The sequence below is a fragment of the Synchiropus splendidus genome, chromosome 15, assembly GCF_027744825.2.
Source record: "Synchiropus splendidus isolate RoL2022-P1 chromosome 15, RoL_Sspl_1.0, whole genome shotgun sequence".
Taxonomy (NCBI): domain Eukaryota; kingdom Metazoa; phylum Chordata; class Actinopteri; order Syngnathiformes; family Callionymidae; genus Synchiropus; species Synchiropus splendidus.
This window is the reverse complement of record NC_071348.1, coordinates 16,587,960-16,605,394: the sequence shown is the minus strand read 5'-3', so window position 1 is coordinate 16,605,394 and position 17,435 is coordinate 16,587,960. Positions and strand designations below refer to the sequence as shown.

At 42.9% G+C, this 17,435-nt stretch overlaps 1 protein-coding gene and 5 non-coding genes across 6 annotated transcripts; 3 read left to right on the top strand and 3 right to left on the bottom strand.

Annotated features, from left to right (window-relative positions):
• Nucleotides 1-1,039: 1,039 nt before the first annotated feature.
• trnak-uuu (transfer RNA lysine (anticodon UUU)) lies at nt 1,040-1,113 on the bottom strand. Its single transcript has one exon. It is a non-coding gene; the product is annotated as a tRNA-Lys (tRNA).
• A 1,972-nt stretch (nt 1,114-3,085) lies between these two features.
• On the bottom strand, nt 3,086-3,198 carry LOC128746868 (U5 spliceosomal RNA). The gene has a single exon (XR_008412610.1). It is a non-coding gene; the product is annotated as a U5 spliceosomal RNA (small nuclear RNA).
• Nucleotides 3,199-5,317: 2,119 nt separating this feature from the next.
• Nucleotides 5,318-5,391, top strand: trnai-aau (transfer RNA isoleucine (anticodon AAU)). The gene has a single exon. It is a non-coding gene; the product is annotated as a tRNA-Ile (tRNA).
• Nucleotides 5,392-6,598: 1,207 nt separating this feature from the next.
• On the top strand, nt 6,599-6,711 carry LOC128746866 (U5 spliceosomal RNA). Its single transcript, XR_008412608.1, has one exon. It is a non-coding gene; the product is annotated as a U5 spliceosomal RNA (small nuclear RNA).
• Nucleotides 6,712-9,422: 2,711 nt separating this feature from the next.
• trnan-guu (transfer RNA asparagine (anticodon GUU)) lies at nt 9,423-9,496 on the top strand. Its single transcript has one exon. It is a non-coding gene; the product is annotated as a tRNA-Asn (tRNA).
• A 2,903-nt stretch (nt 9,497-12,399) lies between these two features.
• On the bottom strand, nt 12,400-13,542 carry lmna (lamin A). The gene is made up of 2 exons (XM_053843988.1): nt 13,215-13,542; nt 12,400-12,782 (listed from the first exon to the last, which is right to left on the bottom strand). Exons 1-2 carry the CDS (start codon nt 13,520-13,522, stop codon nt 12,671-12,673), a joined length of 420 nt encoding a protein of 139 aa, XP_053699963.1. The 5' UTR covers nt 13,523-13,542; the 3' UTR covers nt 12,400-12,670.
• Between the last annotated feature and the right edge of the window lie 3,893 nt (nt 13,543-17,435).

Below are 17,435 nucleotides of genomic sequence, written 5' to 3'. Positions count from 1 at the left end.
ATTGGACTTTAGACTGCATTTAAAAGGAAGATATCTTCAGATGGTCGCGGAGGACAAGTTCAGATCAGCTTGAGCACCAATGCTTGATACTCTCCTCACAAACAGAAGAGCTCCTCAGAACTAATTTTATAAAGCTGGCCAGCACAAGATATATAGATATATACATTCATACATATATCTGCATTTGTATCTTTCCAAGACAAACCAAACTGTTTAAATATCAGGACAATTTATTTGTGGTTTAAAAGCTTCCATGGAGAAAACATATTTCTGTCCCTTCTTTGGAGCAGCACTTTATGTCACTGGAAAACAAAAATCTTATTATTTTTTTGTTTTTGATGCTCATAAATATTGTATGATGTGTGATGTGATGGATGTCATCCGATTTCAGAAGTTTCATAAATCTGAAATAGATAGTACACTGCTATCAGACCCGAACTAAAGATCTTCTCTGGTTACACTGACACCAGCTGTCTGAGGCAGTGGTTGATAAGTTGACGTGTTTATTTAGACGGACACAGGTTCGACAACAAAGATATCAACTGAATGTTACAGTGCTCGTTTGGCGTGTGAAACGTAGCGGGATTTATGCCTTCTCTCGAGTTAACGGAGGTTTGGAACAGGTGAGTAATGACAACAATCTGTCTTTGAACAACATCAACAAACCATAATGATGGTAGTTTTCTGGGTGAAAACCAGGAATCCTGACCACTAGACCATATGGGACTTGTGGGAGTCTATGTCTATGTCTCTGTCTACGATCATGGGACAAGGGACTGTGAGGATATATTTATAATAATAATCATAATAATAGAAGTTGTTCACATATGTTCATGGAACGATGGTTAAGAGTTGGGGTCTCCAAATTGACACCTGATTGGTTAAACTGTGTGTTTGGTTGGTTGGAACAAAAACCTGCAGCCCTTTCTGGGACAGTTTGGTGACCCCTGTTTGAGAGGATTGGTTTTATGGAGATCAACATCATGTCTGTCAGAGTGAGTACATGAATGATGTTTTTACTGCAAGATAAAGCAGGTCTCGTCCCTGGGTGGGCTCAAACCACCAACCGTTCGGTTAAAAGCCGAACGCGCTAACCTATTGCACCACGGAGACATGCTGATACAGAACAAATTGTGGATCTGTGAACAAAAGTTTTTCAGTTTTCAAGGATTGAAGAATGTGCAGAAGGATTGTGTGATTGAAGTCAGTGATAGCGATGTGTTTTCAGCAAAGAGAGAGTGTGAAAGAAAGATGGTAGCAGTACTTTAGGGAATAAATGAGTAAAGAGAATGAGAGCAAAAGGTTCCACCATTTCATCTTTGAATTGACCAACACGGTCTTCCACTTCTTTGTCACAAACCTCATTGAACCGATCGCATGGACATTGTGTTGTCACATGGCTCGCATCACTTAGTCGTGTTGAAAAGCTTGTGTCCCAAAACAGTTGTACATAAATACCAATGGTGACAGTGAATCGCTCTGATGCTGAAATCTTATCTCAGTGTTTTGCATTCAAAAGTTGTTGTCAAAAGCACGGATTACACATGTTAAGTCAAAGTGCCAGCACAAGGTCAGAAGCTCCAAGCTAATAGTCAACGCTGGTTGTCCTGGGCAAGAACCAGGAAAACGACAACCTATGGGACAGGGGTCCACCCAAAGGGGTTTATGGCTTGATCATGATCATGGTGACTGATCGATTGGAGCGTCCCGATGTGGTTCCCATACCAGGGGCCAAACTACGACACCATATGGGACGTACCTGGAATAAATGAGGAAGTTTAGGAAAAGGGTGATCACATCATTAACTGTAGCTAGGATTTGGAAGTGTAAAGCTGTCACAAAACAAGAGTAAAGTTTGTGATACTGTGCTTCAATATTTCAGATCATCTGTTCAGATGATCTACCCAGACGAGACACTGGAAAATTACGCCTGATGTTCCAGAATGCAACCAGATTCATTCAAAACCAACACAAACTTTTCACTTCACCAGCTTTCTACAACAGGTGTAGAGCTGTAACTACTTCAAGCTCCATGTTTGCAGTTTGGCTAGTCACAGCTTGGTGAGTCCATCCACTACTACATGCCTTTCCACCAAGCATTACAGGTTGGGATGCAGTCGAAAACTCAGGGAGAAGGTTAGGAATGAAGAAGGTCACAGAGAAGGTCACAGAGTTTTGTGTTTTGGCAGATTTAACTGGTGAAATTAGTTCAAAGTACTCACGATATGCTTTGCAGGTGAGTCAGCGATTTTGGCACAATTACAAATCATGATGAAAAAAATTAATGAAGAACTGAAGGAAATGAATGAAGGACATTCTACAATCTTTCGGACTTCTGAGTCAGTAGGAATCCAAAATAGGCAAAAGAGCGACAGAGAGGGGCGAGCAGGGCAGACATCACAACATTTAGAAAATGAAGCTCAAGTATTCCAACCCACATTCAGAACACTCACACTGCTATATTTTGGCTGATGCATCAATTTATGTACAGAGTGGAACTGAGTAGATACATATCTTGAGCTGACATGGACTTAAAAAAATAGAGAAGCTGAGGGGCCGAACTGAGTCGGCCAAAAACCTCATCTCACCGCATGTTTGTTCATCCGCTATTTTCGATTTCTCTTTGTGACAGTGAATGTTCATTGACAGGAATCTGTGCAATGGTGTTCTTGTGTAAACTGTAGCTTCCTTCCAAGCAGTTGACCTGGGTTCAATTCTCAGGCTTTGCCAATTGTTTTTGCCATCTAACCATGGATGGCAGAATATTTGTGCCTCAACTGTCAACACCACAAATGTCCCATTAAGGCTGGACGCGGACGACCAACACGTAGGTCTCAATGGGATGAAACAGCCAAACGTGCTGACCAATTACGTCACAGAGACATGAGAATGAGGATCTCTACAAAAAGAGAGACACTTTGAGAGCAGGAAAACATGTTCTGAAAACCATGGAAATGGAGTGATGGCTCAATTGAAGTTAGACAACACACTCTGCTGCTTCATCGATACACATCTTGGGAATAACAACTCTGCACTTGTGATCCAAAGTTATTGACGTGACGAGTTACATTGAACACAATAAGAAGCCCTCCAAGAGCAGAGTGTGAAAAATTAGTATAAGCTCATGCTGTTGCTCTCCACGGAAATCTTTAGTAAAAGGCGAAAGATATATATACGATCTGAAGAGAAACATGAGTGAACTACTGACACTGAACCAGAGAAGGAGGTGTATTCTTCCACATCAACCTTTAACTCATCGTGTTGTTCAGCATTTCAACAAACCAGCACTTCAAGACAATCCTCTGAACCATCGTTTCATTAACATCTGTGAACTGGTGACCGTCTTCTGTCGTCAGTGAACTGTTTTGCACACATATGAGTGATCAGAACACAAAAGAGAATTTTCCCGTGTTCTGCAGTCATCCATGCCACATTGTGCTGGTCTCGGTTGCAAACATCATCCAAAACTGTCGTGATGTACAGGAAGAGGGGAAAATGGACACATATCGCTCTGTAGAAACATACCATAAATAAAGGTCGTGCGAGGAGTCATGTTGCAAAGCTTGTCCCACAAAACAGTTGAACGTAAATGAATGGGATGGAAATCCATATCACTTTTCAAAAAGACAGTGCGCCTTGTTAGACTCACCACCTTCAGATTACTAGACTGACGCGCTGCCTACTGCGCCAACGAGGCTTGGTTGCAGCGTGACTCACCAACCCAACCAGGGTTGGTGGTTCCAGTCCACCCAAGGATGTGATCAGCTTGCAATTAAAATACAAGATTGCACTCACTGTTCCAGAGATGATGCCGATCTCCACGACACACATATCAATCTGTGTCAGAGGGTTCAAACTGATGCACAAGTGGCTCAGTGGGTGCAGATTTGTGTTCCAACCCTGGAAGCACATCGAAGTTAACCGATGAGGTGTCAGCATTTTTTTGTCTTCTAAAAGAAGAAGTGTGAAAAGTTGGGAAATGTCAGTGAGGCACACAGTGGTTTTTGTTGACATCATATCTTCATATCTTATTGCTTAATATACACAGGGCACACTATATATTGGCTGTGGAAACTACGCATGTCGTCGGCACATTAAACATAAATCTATATCATGAAAACTGTCATCAGTTGGTTGTGAGGCGTGACCTTGGCTGTGTCTCTCAAGCGACTCAGCGCTAGATGCTGAAACTACGTGTACTCAAAATGCAATAAAGGATCTGATCGCTCTCTGGGTGGACAACAAACAAAGAGGGAAGATGTCTTTGTATTCATCCAGTTTCTCTAAAACACACATATAGGTTTTCTGATCCTTGAAATGTCTCCTTGTACAACTTGTTCATCACCTTTGTGATCATGGTTCTTCTCCTGCTGTATAGAGAACATAAATAGGGCTCCTTGGTCGAGCAGTGTGATAATGGCTTGGGCTGCGAGAGGTCCCAGGTTCCAGTCCTGGACGAGCCCATGATTATCATCTCAAGGTCACAGATGAGCCGCTCGGTTTTGGAACTTCTGTATCGGCCTTGTTTGAGATTAATCTTTCAGCTGTTACTATAATCCCCTTTCACCCCTCATTTCACTGCCACATCTGACATCTGACTCTCCTGGTGGCCCATTGCAGAGAATCACAAGAGGCAGCTCAGCAGTCTGAAGCATGAAGCAGGTGACCACAGAGCTGCTCAAAACACTGGAAACACATGGCCACGCTCTCATGCCTCTGACCACCTGTAGTTCATTGTTGAGTCCAATGAAAGATCAACTGTGTCGTCTGTAAACGCCAATGTCTCTCATTGATCCATTTGTTTATGCTCCATATATTTAGCGCATGAGCTTGATTTGTGCGTGTGTTGAGCGAGAGACAAAGACCAAATAACATATATTACAAACATAGCTGAGTCACCATCTATTTCAGGAATAGACTCTCAGTGATGAACACAATGTTCATGTTGTGGTACGTGATGTTTCAAAGGTCAATGTGATTCAAAGGCTTCGATCGGTGCTGAACATTGAAACTTTGCAGGTAAACTACTTTTACTATTTTGATACATTTCTTGTATGAATAATAATCTCAGCTCCAACTTCAGATGACTCACGCCTGTTTCAAAGGCGCGGTTTGGTGGCTCCTTCAAAAAGAATACACCTTTAATCTGCTTCCTTAATCTGCCTGTAATTTGGATCCGTTTCAATCAGGAAGATGGAATTGAGAAAGAAAGGCCTTGAATCCTTGCTGGAGAAACAGACACTGTTGTGACAAGTCCAACTCCAGCTTGCTATATGATAATATCACCTGAAATGTATGAATAATAAGTCCTGCAACTGGCCGGTTAGCTCAGATGGTTAGAACGTGGTGCTAATAATGCCAAGGTCATGGGTTCGATCCCCATACTGGCCACTGTGACATAAAGCTTTAAGGTATTTCTGTTATTTTATCCTGTACATGTGCAACTTCCCCCATTTCATCTCTGTTATTCAATGCTCATGCCTCAGTGAAGCTTCTCATAGAGGAAATGCCTCTCCTCTTCTGTATTTGCCTGACACCAGTCCCTGAGATCACATGCCTCATGCTCCACTGACTAACTGTTTTATTGACAGGATATTGCACATCCCAACCTTAAAACTGATCTGAATTCAGGCTAAATATGAAAGAAAACATATAGAGCTTTCTGGATCGCTTTTTTGTGTAGTAGTTCACTTCAAGTTTGACTTTTTTACTGTGTGTATTGGATGAGTATAAATGAATGAGTTCTTTTATTTTATATTTTGCAAATAAGGAGTTTGATATTGAACATTTCTTTTTGTGTAAAATGGCTTCACAGAAAAAAATCAAAATCAATCAAATGTCAACAAACTGAGTTGAACACAGCTTTGTTTTATTGCAGAGATGAATTATAATATGCAAGGACCTTTGCTCTGTTAAACAGGTAGGTGACTCTTGAACGAGCAGTTGTGGTGCACTGATAACTGTTTGTTCACAAAGGAGAGGCTTCATCTGCGACAAAAACATGTGGTCTGTGCCAGTGGTCCTCTGGTCAGCTCCTGGAAGTGGACGGTCTCACCAACACTGAAGCAGTTGGTGATGAGTCTTCTGTTACAGAATTTCTGCAAAATATAAACCATACATGGATATGTAAACATATATATGTAGGTGATAATTTAACAAAGTATATATCAACCATACAACAGCACATCAACTCACAGGATAAATAGATTTAACACAATGCATTTAACTATTGTATTAAATGATCACCACAAAGTTGTGTAAACTGTTTGTGGTATGTTTCCACGGAGCGATATGTGTCCATTTTCCCCTCTTCCCGAACATCAGGAAAGTTGTGGATGATGTTTGCGACCGAGACCAGCACGATGTAGGATGGACGACTCCAGAACATGAGAAAATTCTCTTTTGTGTTCTGATCACTTATATGTGTGCAAAACAGGTCAATGACAACAGAAGACGATCACTAGTTCACAGATGTTATTGGAACGATGGTGCAGAGGATTGTCTTGAAGTGCTGGTTTGTTCAAAGGCTGAACAACACCATGAGTTAAAGGTTGATGTGGAAGAATACAACTCTTTCTCTGGTTCAGTGTCAGTAGTTCGCTCATGTTTCTCTTCAGATCGTATAAATCTTTCGCCTTTTACTAAAGATTTCCGTGTAGAAGAACAACATGAGTATTTACTAATTTTTTGAAGCCCAGCTCTTGTAGGGCTTCTTATTGTGTTCAATGAAACCTGTCTGATTAACGACTTTGGATCACAAGTGCGGAGTTGCTATTCCCAAGATGTGTGTCGATGAAGCAGCAGAGTGTGTTGTTTAACTTCAATTGAGCATTCACTCCATTTCCATGGTTTTCAGAACATGTCTTCCTGCTCTCAAAGTGTCTCTCTTTTTGTAGTGATCCTCATTCTCATGTCTCTGTGACGTAATTGGTCAGCACGTTTGGCTGTTGTGGGAAAGGCTGGTGGTTAGAGACCACAGGTGTTCGGTTGGTAATTTCACAGTGCTGTCAGCCCGTACGTTTGCCAGGGGACTGGAATTTTTTGATTTCTGCATTCAAAGGGTTTCACCCAATACTTTGAAGAGACTTCATGAAAATATCAGACCCTGCCTTGAATTGTTGGACTGTCACAGCATACAGTCTGGTTGAACTCCAGTCAGCTGAAGACCAATGAAGTCACACACACTCTGTTACGTGACGGTTCCACAGAGCGATTCCTGGTGGGCACAACATCACTTCATGCGGCGTATTCCACCTCAAGGCACAACACTATTGTCATGTGACAGTTCTGCATACTCAAAATGACCAAAGCATCCTAAACACACACCAACGTTATTGGTTGGACTTGAACCTATGTGGGTACAACCCAATGGATTTCTAGTCCATCGCCTTAACCACTCAGCCACAACAACACTGTTACTCAGCCACTTCATCAGGAATTTAGTTTTGGGTGAATTAGAAATCAGTTCATCACATCATCTCTTCCTCATCTTTCAAGCAACAATGATGATGGCTGCCTTTCAAGCACTTGACCTGGGTTCGATTCCCAGCCACTGCACGTAGCCCATTCCATTCACTCGTGATTCAAAGAACTGGTTTCTTCTGACCATTCACAAATCCACTGAAGGCACGAGTGATGAAGGCCATGGAACTGAAATCCATTGGGGATTTCCCCCGTAGCTTCGAGTCCTTCCAACAACGCAAGGCAGACATTGATTTTTATCCCATTGAGACCTATGTGTTGGTCGTCCGCGTCCAGCCTTAATGGGACATTTGTGGTGTTGACAGTTGAGGCACAAATATTCTGCCATCCATGGTTAGATGGCAAAAACAATTGGCAAAGCCTGAGAATTGAACCCAGGTCAACTGCTTGGAAGGAAGCTACTGTTTACACAAGAACACCATTGCACAGATTCCTGTCAAGGAACCTTCACTTTCACAAATTGACAATAGCAGATTTTCAAACATGCGGTCGACTCAGTTCGGCTCCTCAGCTTCTCTATTTCTTTAAGTCCATATCAGCTCAAGATATGTATCTACTCAGTTCCACTCTGTACATAAATTGATGCATCAGCCAAAATATAGCAGTGTGATTGTTATGAATGTGGGTTGGAATACTTGAGCTTCATTTTCTAAATGTTGTGATGTCTGCCCTCCTCGCCCCTCTCTGTCGCTCTTTTGCCTATTTTGGGTTCCTACTGACTCAGAAGTCTGAAACGTTGTAGAATTTCCTTCCTTCATTTCCTTAACTTCTTCATAAATTTTTTTCTTCGTGATTTGTAATTTTGCCAAAATCGCTGACTCACCCGCAAAGCACACAGTACTTTGAACTAATTTCACCAGTTAAGTCTGGCAAAACACAAAAATCTGTGACCTTCTCTGTGACCTTCTTCATTCCTAACCTTCTGCCTGAGATCGACACAGTTTTCAACTGCATCCCAACCTGTAATGCTTGGTGGAAAGGCATGTAGTAGTGGATGGACTCACCAAGCTGTGACTAGCCAAACATGGAGCCTGAAGTAGTTACAGCTCTACATCTGTTTCAGAAAGCTGGTGAAGTGAAAAGTTTGTGTTGGTTTTGGATGAATCAGGTTGCATTCTGGAACATCAGGCGTAATTTTCCAGTGTCTCGTCTGGGTAGATCATCTGAACAGATGATCTGAAATATTGAAGCACTGGATCACAAACTTTACTCCAGTTTTATGACAGCTTTACACTTCCAAATCCTAGCTACAGTTAATGATGTGATCAACCTTTGCCTAAACTTCCTCATTTATTCCAGGTACGTCCCATATGGTGTCGTTGTTTGGCCCCTGGTATGGGAACCACATCGGGACGCTCCGATCGATCAGTCACCATGATCATGATCAAGCCATAAACCCCTTTGGGTGGACCCCTGTCCCATAGGTTGTCGTATTCCTCGTTCTTGCCCAGGACAACCAGCATTGACTATTAGCTTAGTGCTTCTGACCTTGTGCTGCCACTTTGACTTAACATGTGTAATAAGATTGACAGAGATTTGAATGCAAAACACTGAGACAAGATTTCAGCATCAGAGCGATTCACTGTCACCATTGGTATTTATGTACAACTGTTTTGGGACACAAGCTTTGCAACACGACTAAGTGATGCGAGCCATGTGACAACACAATGTCCATGCGATCGGTTCAATGAGGTTTGTGACAAAGAAGTGGAAGACAGTGTTGGTCGATGCAAAGATGAAATGGTGGAACCTTTTGCTCTCCATCTCTTTATTCATTTATTCTCTAAAGCACTGCTACCATCTTTCTTTCACACTCTCTCTTTGCTGAAAAACACATTGCTATCACTGACTTAAATCACACAATCCTTCTGCACAATCTTCAAACCATGAAAACTGAAAAACGTTTGTTCACAGATCCATATATTCTTGTGTATCAGCATGTCTCGGTGGCGCAATGGGTTAGCGCGTTCGACTGTTAACCGAAAGGTTGGTGGTTCGAGCCCACCCAGGGACGAGACCTTTTTATCTTGCAATAAAAACTTCATTCATGTATTCACTCTGACAGACATGATGTTGATTGAAAAAAAACAGCCCTTCAAGACAATCCTCTTCAACAGGGGTCACCAAACTGTTCCAGAAAGGGCTGCAGGTTTTAGTTCCAACCAACCAAGCACACACAGTTTAAGCAATCAGGTGTCAATTTGGAGACCCCAACTCTTAACCATCGTTCCATGAACACATGTGAACCTGGGATCGTCTTCTGTTATTATGATTATGATTATAAATATAATATCCAGACAGACAGTCCCTTGTCCCATGATCATAGACATGGTTCATCATACCTGAAGCTGTGTGTGCATGGTACTACTTGTGCTATTTGAGTGTTTTTACAGATATATTTGACAGTTGAAATCTGATCTGAACTGCTGAATGTGTTCCATTTTGCCGAAATCGCTGACTCATACAAGTTCTAAATGGTCTAGTGGTCAGGATTCCTGGTTTTCACCCAAGCGTCCCTGGTTCGACTCCCGTTATGGGAAAACTACCATCATTGTGGTCTGTTGATGTTGTTCAAATGCATTGCAGCTATTTCATCATCCACTTTCTAGAAGACAGATTGTTGTTGTTGTTACTCACCTGTTTCAAACCTCTCTTTACTCGAGAGAATGCAGGTTGCTTCTCTCAGGTTGAAAACGAAGCAGCGTTCTCCAGACAAGAAGGACCACCTTACCATGCAGCTTGTCAACTGGACCTTCTCCTGGTCCTCCAGAACCTCGCCAACAACATGACGTTCCTGTACAAGGCAGTGTTTGAACAGATGGGCTAAGTCGAGGAACGACTGTGTACCCGGGCGTGTGTTATTTGAATCTATTTTATGGTGTCATCACTGTAAATTAACTTTTTCTTTTGTTGTACAACTGAATTATTTGACATTCAGAGTTGTTTGAAACTGACAGACTGTAGAATGTAACAAGTTAATTGAAATTTTGCACATCTTCTGGCCTGCTTAGGTCAGGTTTTTTTGGAGTTCGGATCAAAGGATTCCTGATACGTCGGGTTGGATCGACATCCTACCATCCTACCACAGAGACAACAGTGTGTCAAGACTGCACCACGTGAGGAATTCCCAGTGTGCACTGGGTGGCGAGCCACAGGAACCAGAGGAAAAGAAGATTCATCCACAAGATTGGAGTCGACGACCACATTCCCACTTGACAAGTGGTGGGATTGGACCAAGCACATTTGTTCATATATGGGCCCCAATGTTACAAACTTTGGGGAGGGAAACAAGGATTTTTTTTTCTTTTTTTTGGCGCCTTTTGTTTTGGTAATTTTCCATATATTTTTCCTTATATAATTATGTTCTATTGCTATGTTGAATTCACCAAAGCTCTGTGAAAGTTTGTTTTCTTTCTGATTTGTTCACTAAAAGATTGACAAACATTGTTGTTGTTTTTTATTGAGGTGTACCACTGGCTATAACAAGCTGAGGTTTTCTTATCTGGTCCATTATCATTATTATGCAAGAGTTTAACTGTTTCCCACTTCAAAAAGGGTAAGAAGGGTTACAACCCCATCTGAACCCAGTTAAGATTGAAATTGGAATTTGCCCCTGCAGCCAAAAAAATAATTCAAACTAAAAATCTACCTGAGGAAAGAAAATTCTGTTGATCAACACCCGCGATAGGACTGTAAGCCACGGAGGAGGCTTTCATGTTTCATGAGGAGGAGCCCAGTCACATAGGGACTGTAATGTAAAGGGAATAATATATGACAGAACCTAAGCCTAGAATTCTGTCACTCATCAGGCCTGCTCATGTGTTTTGAGCGGCTCCCCTGCTGCAGCAGGGAAAAATGTCTCACATGGTTAGCAGAGGTGTTCACTGCCAAGACACACGGAACAGTGGAGAGTGTGTGTTTAAGGTGGAGCTCTCGTGGAGGTGTGTCGCTCTTTTCAAAATCCCTCAGGGCGGAATGTGACACAACTGTACTTGCTAACTGAAGAGAAACACAAACTCGACGGTGAAGAAAGGGATCCGCCGTGCTCAGCGACACATTCCAGGAAGAAACATTAGGGAGTTCCACTACCTGGAGCCGTTTTAAAGGAGATAACTACTGTGTTTAACAGACACACGTTCAGGTGTTTTGACGGGGTGGCTGCCTTATACTTTACTTTACTATATTTGCCATATTTGACGAGAAACCTGGGCTTATAACCACAGTTAGGATCAGTCCTCAATCCTCATCTGCCCTGCTTTACTCTCAAATAAAGCTTTGATGGCACCAACTTGACAACTCTTCAGTCCTAAACTGAAGTCACAGAGAGCAGAGAAGTATGGTAAGGTAAGGTAACTTTATTGTCAAATATGCTACAGTACGAGACATATAGCATGGATGAAATATCTGTTCTCACAGACCTGGACACGACATACAATCACAGACGAACATAAAGATCACAGACACCACATAAAGATCACAGACAGCAGGATACATGCAACAAAATCGTCACATCAGTCCATCAACCACCGGGAGGAGCACCTAGCTCATGGCAGCATGGCAACATCCTCTGCCCCTGTGGATGGAGCCAAAAGTGCCTGGTGCAGACCCGGGGGCAGAGTAGGAAGGGAGTTCAGCATCATGACAGCCTGGTGGATGAAGCTGTCTCTCAGTCTGCTAGTTCGTGCCCGGTGACTCTGGAACCTTCCCCCTGATGGTAGCAGCGTGAAGAGGCGGTGCGACGGGTGGGTGGGGTCTCCTGCGATCCTCAGGGCTCTCCGAGTGAGGCGAGTCCTGTAGATGTCCAGGAGGGATGGAAGAGGGACCCCGATGATCTTCTCAGCAGTCTTCACCACGCGCGGCAGGGTCTTGCGGCAGGCGATGGTACAAGAGACGAACCACACTGTGATGCAGCTGGTCAGAACGCTCTCAATCGTGCCTCTGTAGAAGGTGCACATGATGGGGGACGGAACTCCGGCTCTCTTCAGCTTCCGCAGGAAGTACAGGCGCTGCTGGGCTTTCTTGGCCAGTGCCGTGGTGTTGGTGTTCCAGGTCAGGTCCTGGGAAATGTGAACACCCAGGAACTTGGTGCTGGTGACCTGCTCCACTGCAGCACCAGCGATGAGAAGCGGGGGATGCAGGACAGGTCGTCTCCTGAAGTCCACCACCATCTCCTTGGTCTTCTCCACGTTCAGGCGAAGGTTGTTGTCATCGCACCACTGGACCAGGCGGCACACCTCGCTCCGGTAGTTGGATTCGTCGTCGTTCCTGATGAGGCCCACCACGGTTGTGTCATCAGCAAACTTAATGAAGAGGTTTGAGTCAGACACAGGTGCACAATCATGCGTTAGCAGAGTGAATAAGAGAGGACCCGGAGGTACTCCTGCCAACTCGAAGAAAGATGAAACTAGAGATGAAACTAAAGATGAACTAGAAAGATGTCTTTATATTGATCAAGGGTAAAAAAAAATGACGAAATAATATGGAGTTTAAAACTAACACAAATAAAGTGTGACGAAAGAAGCTGTACAGTATGTTTCCAAATAAACATGTTTGACAGTAAACTCACTTCCAAACAATCACATTCCTAGCAGCAATGAATGAGTGAAAGACAAATACCAGCTGAAGTCTGCTTCCATTTCTTAAGGTGCACATCAAAGAATAACATCCCTGAAAATGAGTGAACTGACCTGAGACACTTCTACGAACCACACAGCAGAACTAGCTCTTCCTACCTGGCCTTCAGCTCCTTGTGCTCCTCCCTCAGCTTGCTGAGATCCAGCTGCAGGCGGGCCCGCTCACTGCGGGCATTGGCCAGCTCAGTCTCGTAGGCGGACTTGATCCCGCTCAGGTCGCGGCTGACCAGAGACTCGGACTCTGTGATGCGCAGTCGTAGCCCGGGGTTCTCTGCCTCCCGGGAGCGCACCTTATCAATATCGATGGCCAGCCGGTCGTTGAGGTTGCCAAGGTTCTCCTTCTCCTGCTGTCTGGTGATGCAAGTAGGGGAAGTGGCACCGCGTTTTTTTTGGCCCGGCGTTTCCATTTTTTTCCACTTTTAGAGAGGGTGACTCACTGTCTGCGGGAAAAGAATGAAAAGGGGTCAGGGTTGGCACTGGACAGTATTGAAATCTTCACAACCGTATTGCTAACTAAACACCCGTACAAGCTAACGTGAGTCACAAGAACAATTTGTTTTTAGTCTCTGTCCTCCGGATGTTTTAACAGCTCAGCATGTTGTCCAGCAGGTCTCAGGTGGCTTTCTCCAAAAACTACAGCCTACATATACATGTACATTGTCTGGCCCATTATCACTCTGGAAAATACGAAATATTCTGCTGTGTCATCTCAGGTCGATGCTATGCTAACTACTCACTAGCTAATGTTCACCAACAGTATTGACTCAGTGATACTGCATCAATATCGTACAGTTCTGTTGTAGTGGATCAAGTACGTGTTTAAGTCGCTTAGCAACTGTCAACAATCACACGCTGAGCTATACTTGAATAACTGCACCTGAATATAAAGTCTATGATCAGCCACTCCTCTCGTAACAGCCAGGTTGTTGCTTGAATAGCTTCAGCTCACTGGCATCACGCTTGCCCGCGATCTACAAATACCCATCTCGCCAGCCTACATCAAAAAAAGTCTGCGCATCTATTTCTGCCGTTACGGTAGCGACTTCGTAAGCTCCAGTAAATTGTAGTTGTGTGTTAAGGAGATGATAAATATTATTAAATATTATATAAATTATATTTTATAAATAAATATTATTAAGAATACATATTACAAAAACCACAAGAGTTTAGTGAAAACTTCCACTGGATTCCTGTTCAGGGAGCTCTCCTATCCCTGTGAGTTTGGAGTGTTTTTACAGTAGAATTATGAAATAAATTGACTTTATGTACTGTAATAACATGTGTATTATAAAAAATATATATATTAGAAAAAAAAACTAAAAGAGGATAGTGAAATCTTTCACTGGAATCCTGTTCAGGGAGCTCTGCTCTACTATCCCTGTGAGTCTGAAGAGTTTTTACTGTAGAATTGTAAAATAAATTGACTTTATGTATTGTAATAACATGTATATTATTTAAAAAATATGGAAAAAAAAAACAACAAAGGTTAGTGAAATCTTTCATTGGATTCCTGTTCAAGGTGCTCTTGGCTACCATCCCTGTGAGTTTGGAGTGTTTTTCCTGTAGTATTATAAAATAAATTGACTTTATGTACTGACTGTAAGACTGTTGAATTTGTGATCAGCCTTTATTGTTTATTTTATTTTATTTTATTTTATTGACAGCACTTTAATCCAAAGCACTTTCCTAGTTGGTGGGATCCCCACACTGACCATGGCAATAAATTTGATTCTGATTCTGAAAACAACCTTAATAAAGTTATTTTTCATTGGAAGTTGATCTATATTACTTTCTATTTTTCTTGTCTTTATTGTTAACAAGGATACAATGTTATGCAGAACTGTACTTATAATAATTTTATAGACAAATGACACCATTTACAGTGGCGGCGGAGAGTTGGGGGATCGCAAAACATTTTCTTCATTTACTTTAGTTATTTACTTTTCCCTACACATATCAGCTAAAAACCTAAATATTTCCTATTTAAGTTATTATATCTCTGGCAATATTGTGTTTACTTCTTTATACTTCATCACATTTTCGTACAACATGATAAAATAGCATTCATTGTGGCAGATTTTATGATTGTTCCTGCTCCTTTGCCTATATGACACAATCAGTTTAAGTTTTTTGCATCTATAGTTCTGACCGTATCCAGAATGAGGCTTTGTCATACATTTCAGTACGTCTCATTTTATATGTCTATAGAGAGATGAAGGAGACCACTATATGTCAAATCTGTATGATTGATGGTCCCCCGGGAGTAATAAAACCCTCCCCTTCCGGAAGTAATAAACCCCACCCCTTTTTATATCAAAAAGAAATTAAAATAATTACCCTCCCCATTTTTATATCAACAGGAAATTAAAATAATAACCCTCCCCCCTTGTTTTTGACAGGAAGGAAAATAATTAACGCTACCAGGGGGTGGAGGGTCGAACAGCTGTATAAACATCACCCCTGTGTGTGTGTGTGTGCGTGTGTGTGTATATATATGTACCCTTCAGACTGTTGCCGGGAACAAGGCCCCGTCGAGCACAACCAACAAACAATGGCTGTCCCGGTGATCAGCGAGACGGCTGTGACTGTTATTGAGGACCCATGGATGGGTGCAGGGGCTCCCCGTAAATCCGTAATGTACCTATGGCGTACGCAGGCACCACCCGGGGAATCTTTGCAGGACGAGTGGTCTCTAGAGCCTTACGGACGTCGTGGAAGATGGGGGTACGTGTTTAAGTACGAAACAGCTGAATTGTGCATTTACCAGCTGGAGGATGGCGAAACCTTGAGTGCCTGTACGGAGACGGCTGTGTTATCGTCTAACGACTGGGGCGTGCTGAGAGAGGTGAAGCCGGAAAATCTTCCCAGGGTTGAAGAAGAAGAACAGCGTCAGAAGGCTGGAGCCGTGTCTAACAAACCTGATAGAACGGAGAGGAAGCCGGCCATCATGGCTATTTGGCTGGCTAAAATGTCAGGATCAGGACGTTGGTCTTTCAGGGCCGTCCATAAAGTATCAACAGGAGTCACGGGTGAAGAAGAAGAAGATTTCGTCCTGGAATATTTTAATTCTGATTGTGGTGTATTTCGTACTCTGTTAACCATACCGATGGATGCTTGGAGTGAGAAAATCCAGGAGATTTCTCCAAAAATCGACGGTCTCTTCTACCATAGCCGCTTATGGGATGATGCCATTGTGTTGAAAAAAGCACTGACCTTTTAGACCCACCCCACTTTGGACCGCCTACTTGTTAACGGTTGCTATAAAGAGGGCTTTTTCCAGAGCAACACCCTGCAGACGTGCCCGTCGGGACAAGAGAGAGACAACGATGAGGCCAGAAGGTGTTCCCAGACGTATTGGCACTATCTTCCTCGGAGCTGCTACAGGCGGTATCGGGTACGGAATGAACAACTCATCGTCGCTCCCTCTACTACCTGTGGCAGAACACGGGGTGGGTGACGGTCATAAGTACGACGGTTCTAACAACGACACGCCAGACAGAGAATGTCCTTCATTGGCCATCAAAGACGACGCAAATGACTCTGATGCAGCTGAAATGGAAGATGTGGATGGTGACGAGGAACCTGTAGGGAGAGCAACAACCTCCTACACCGAGAACGAAACTGTCTGCGTGCATCCGCCTGCTTCATCCTCAGCTTCTCAAGACCAAGAACCAGCAGCTAATGATGAAACGGATGGATGGATAAGCGGTTTCTTCCTGAAAGCTGTAAAGACAGTTGTATTTCATCTACTAGGTAAAACCATGCGCATGTACTGGAGGGAGATCTGCTACGGCTGCCAAGTAGACCATCCCAGCCAACTACAACACAGCTGTCTTGAAGAGATGGAGGATGATTTCTACAGCCTTAACTTCCATCCGTTGATGAAGAGACTCTGTAACAAGAACTTTCTGCCTGCTGTACAACACTACTTGACCATGAATGACGTACAACCGGAGAAAATGAGAACCAAGGCTACGGCTGAGGCAGTCTTGCTTGAAATGAGGTCTCCGAAATCAACTGTCTGGAATGAATACATCAAACACGAGCCTGAGGATCTTTTAATTGAACGTCTGGAATCAGCAAGTAGAATCTGGAATAGAACGCCGGTCCTGGGTGATGTCACAAACACGAGATTCCCTCGTATGTGATTTACTTTTTTTCTTTACTCTCTTTGTATAACATTACACTCGAATCCTGACATAAGCTGTTTAATAAAAAACATTAAGAAGCATATTCTGATCTCAGCTCATTCATTTCTCGTTTAGCATGTCGGTGAAACACATCATTAAAAGAGTTTATTACAATCCTCTTCACCCTGGG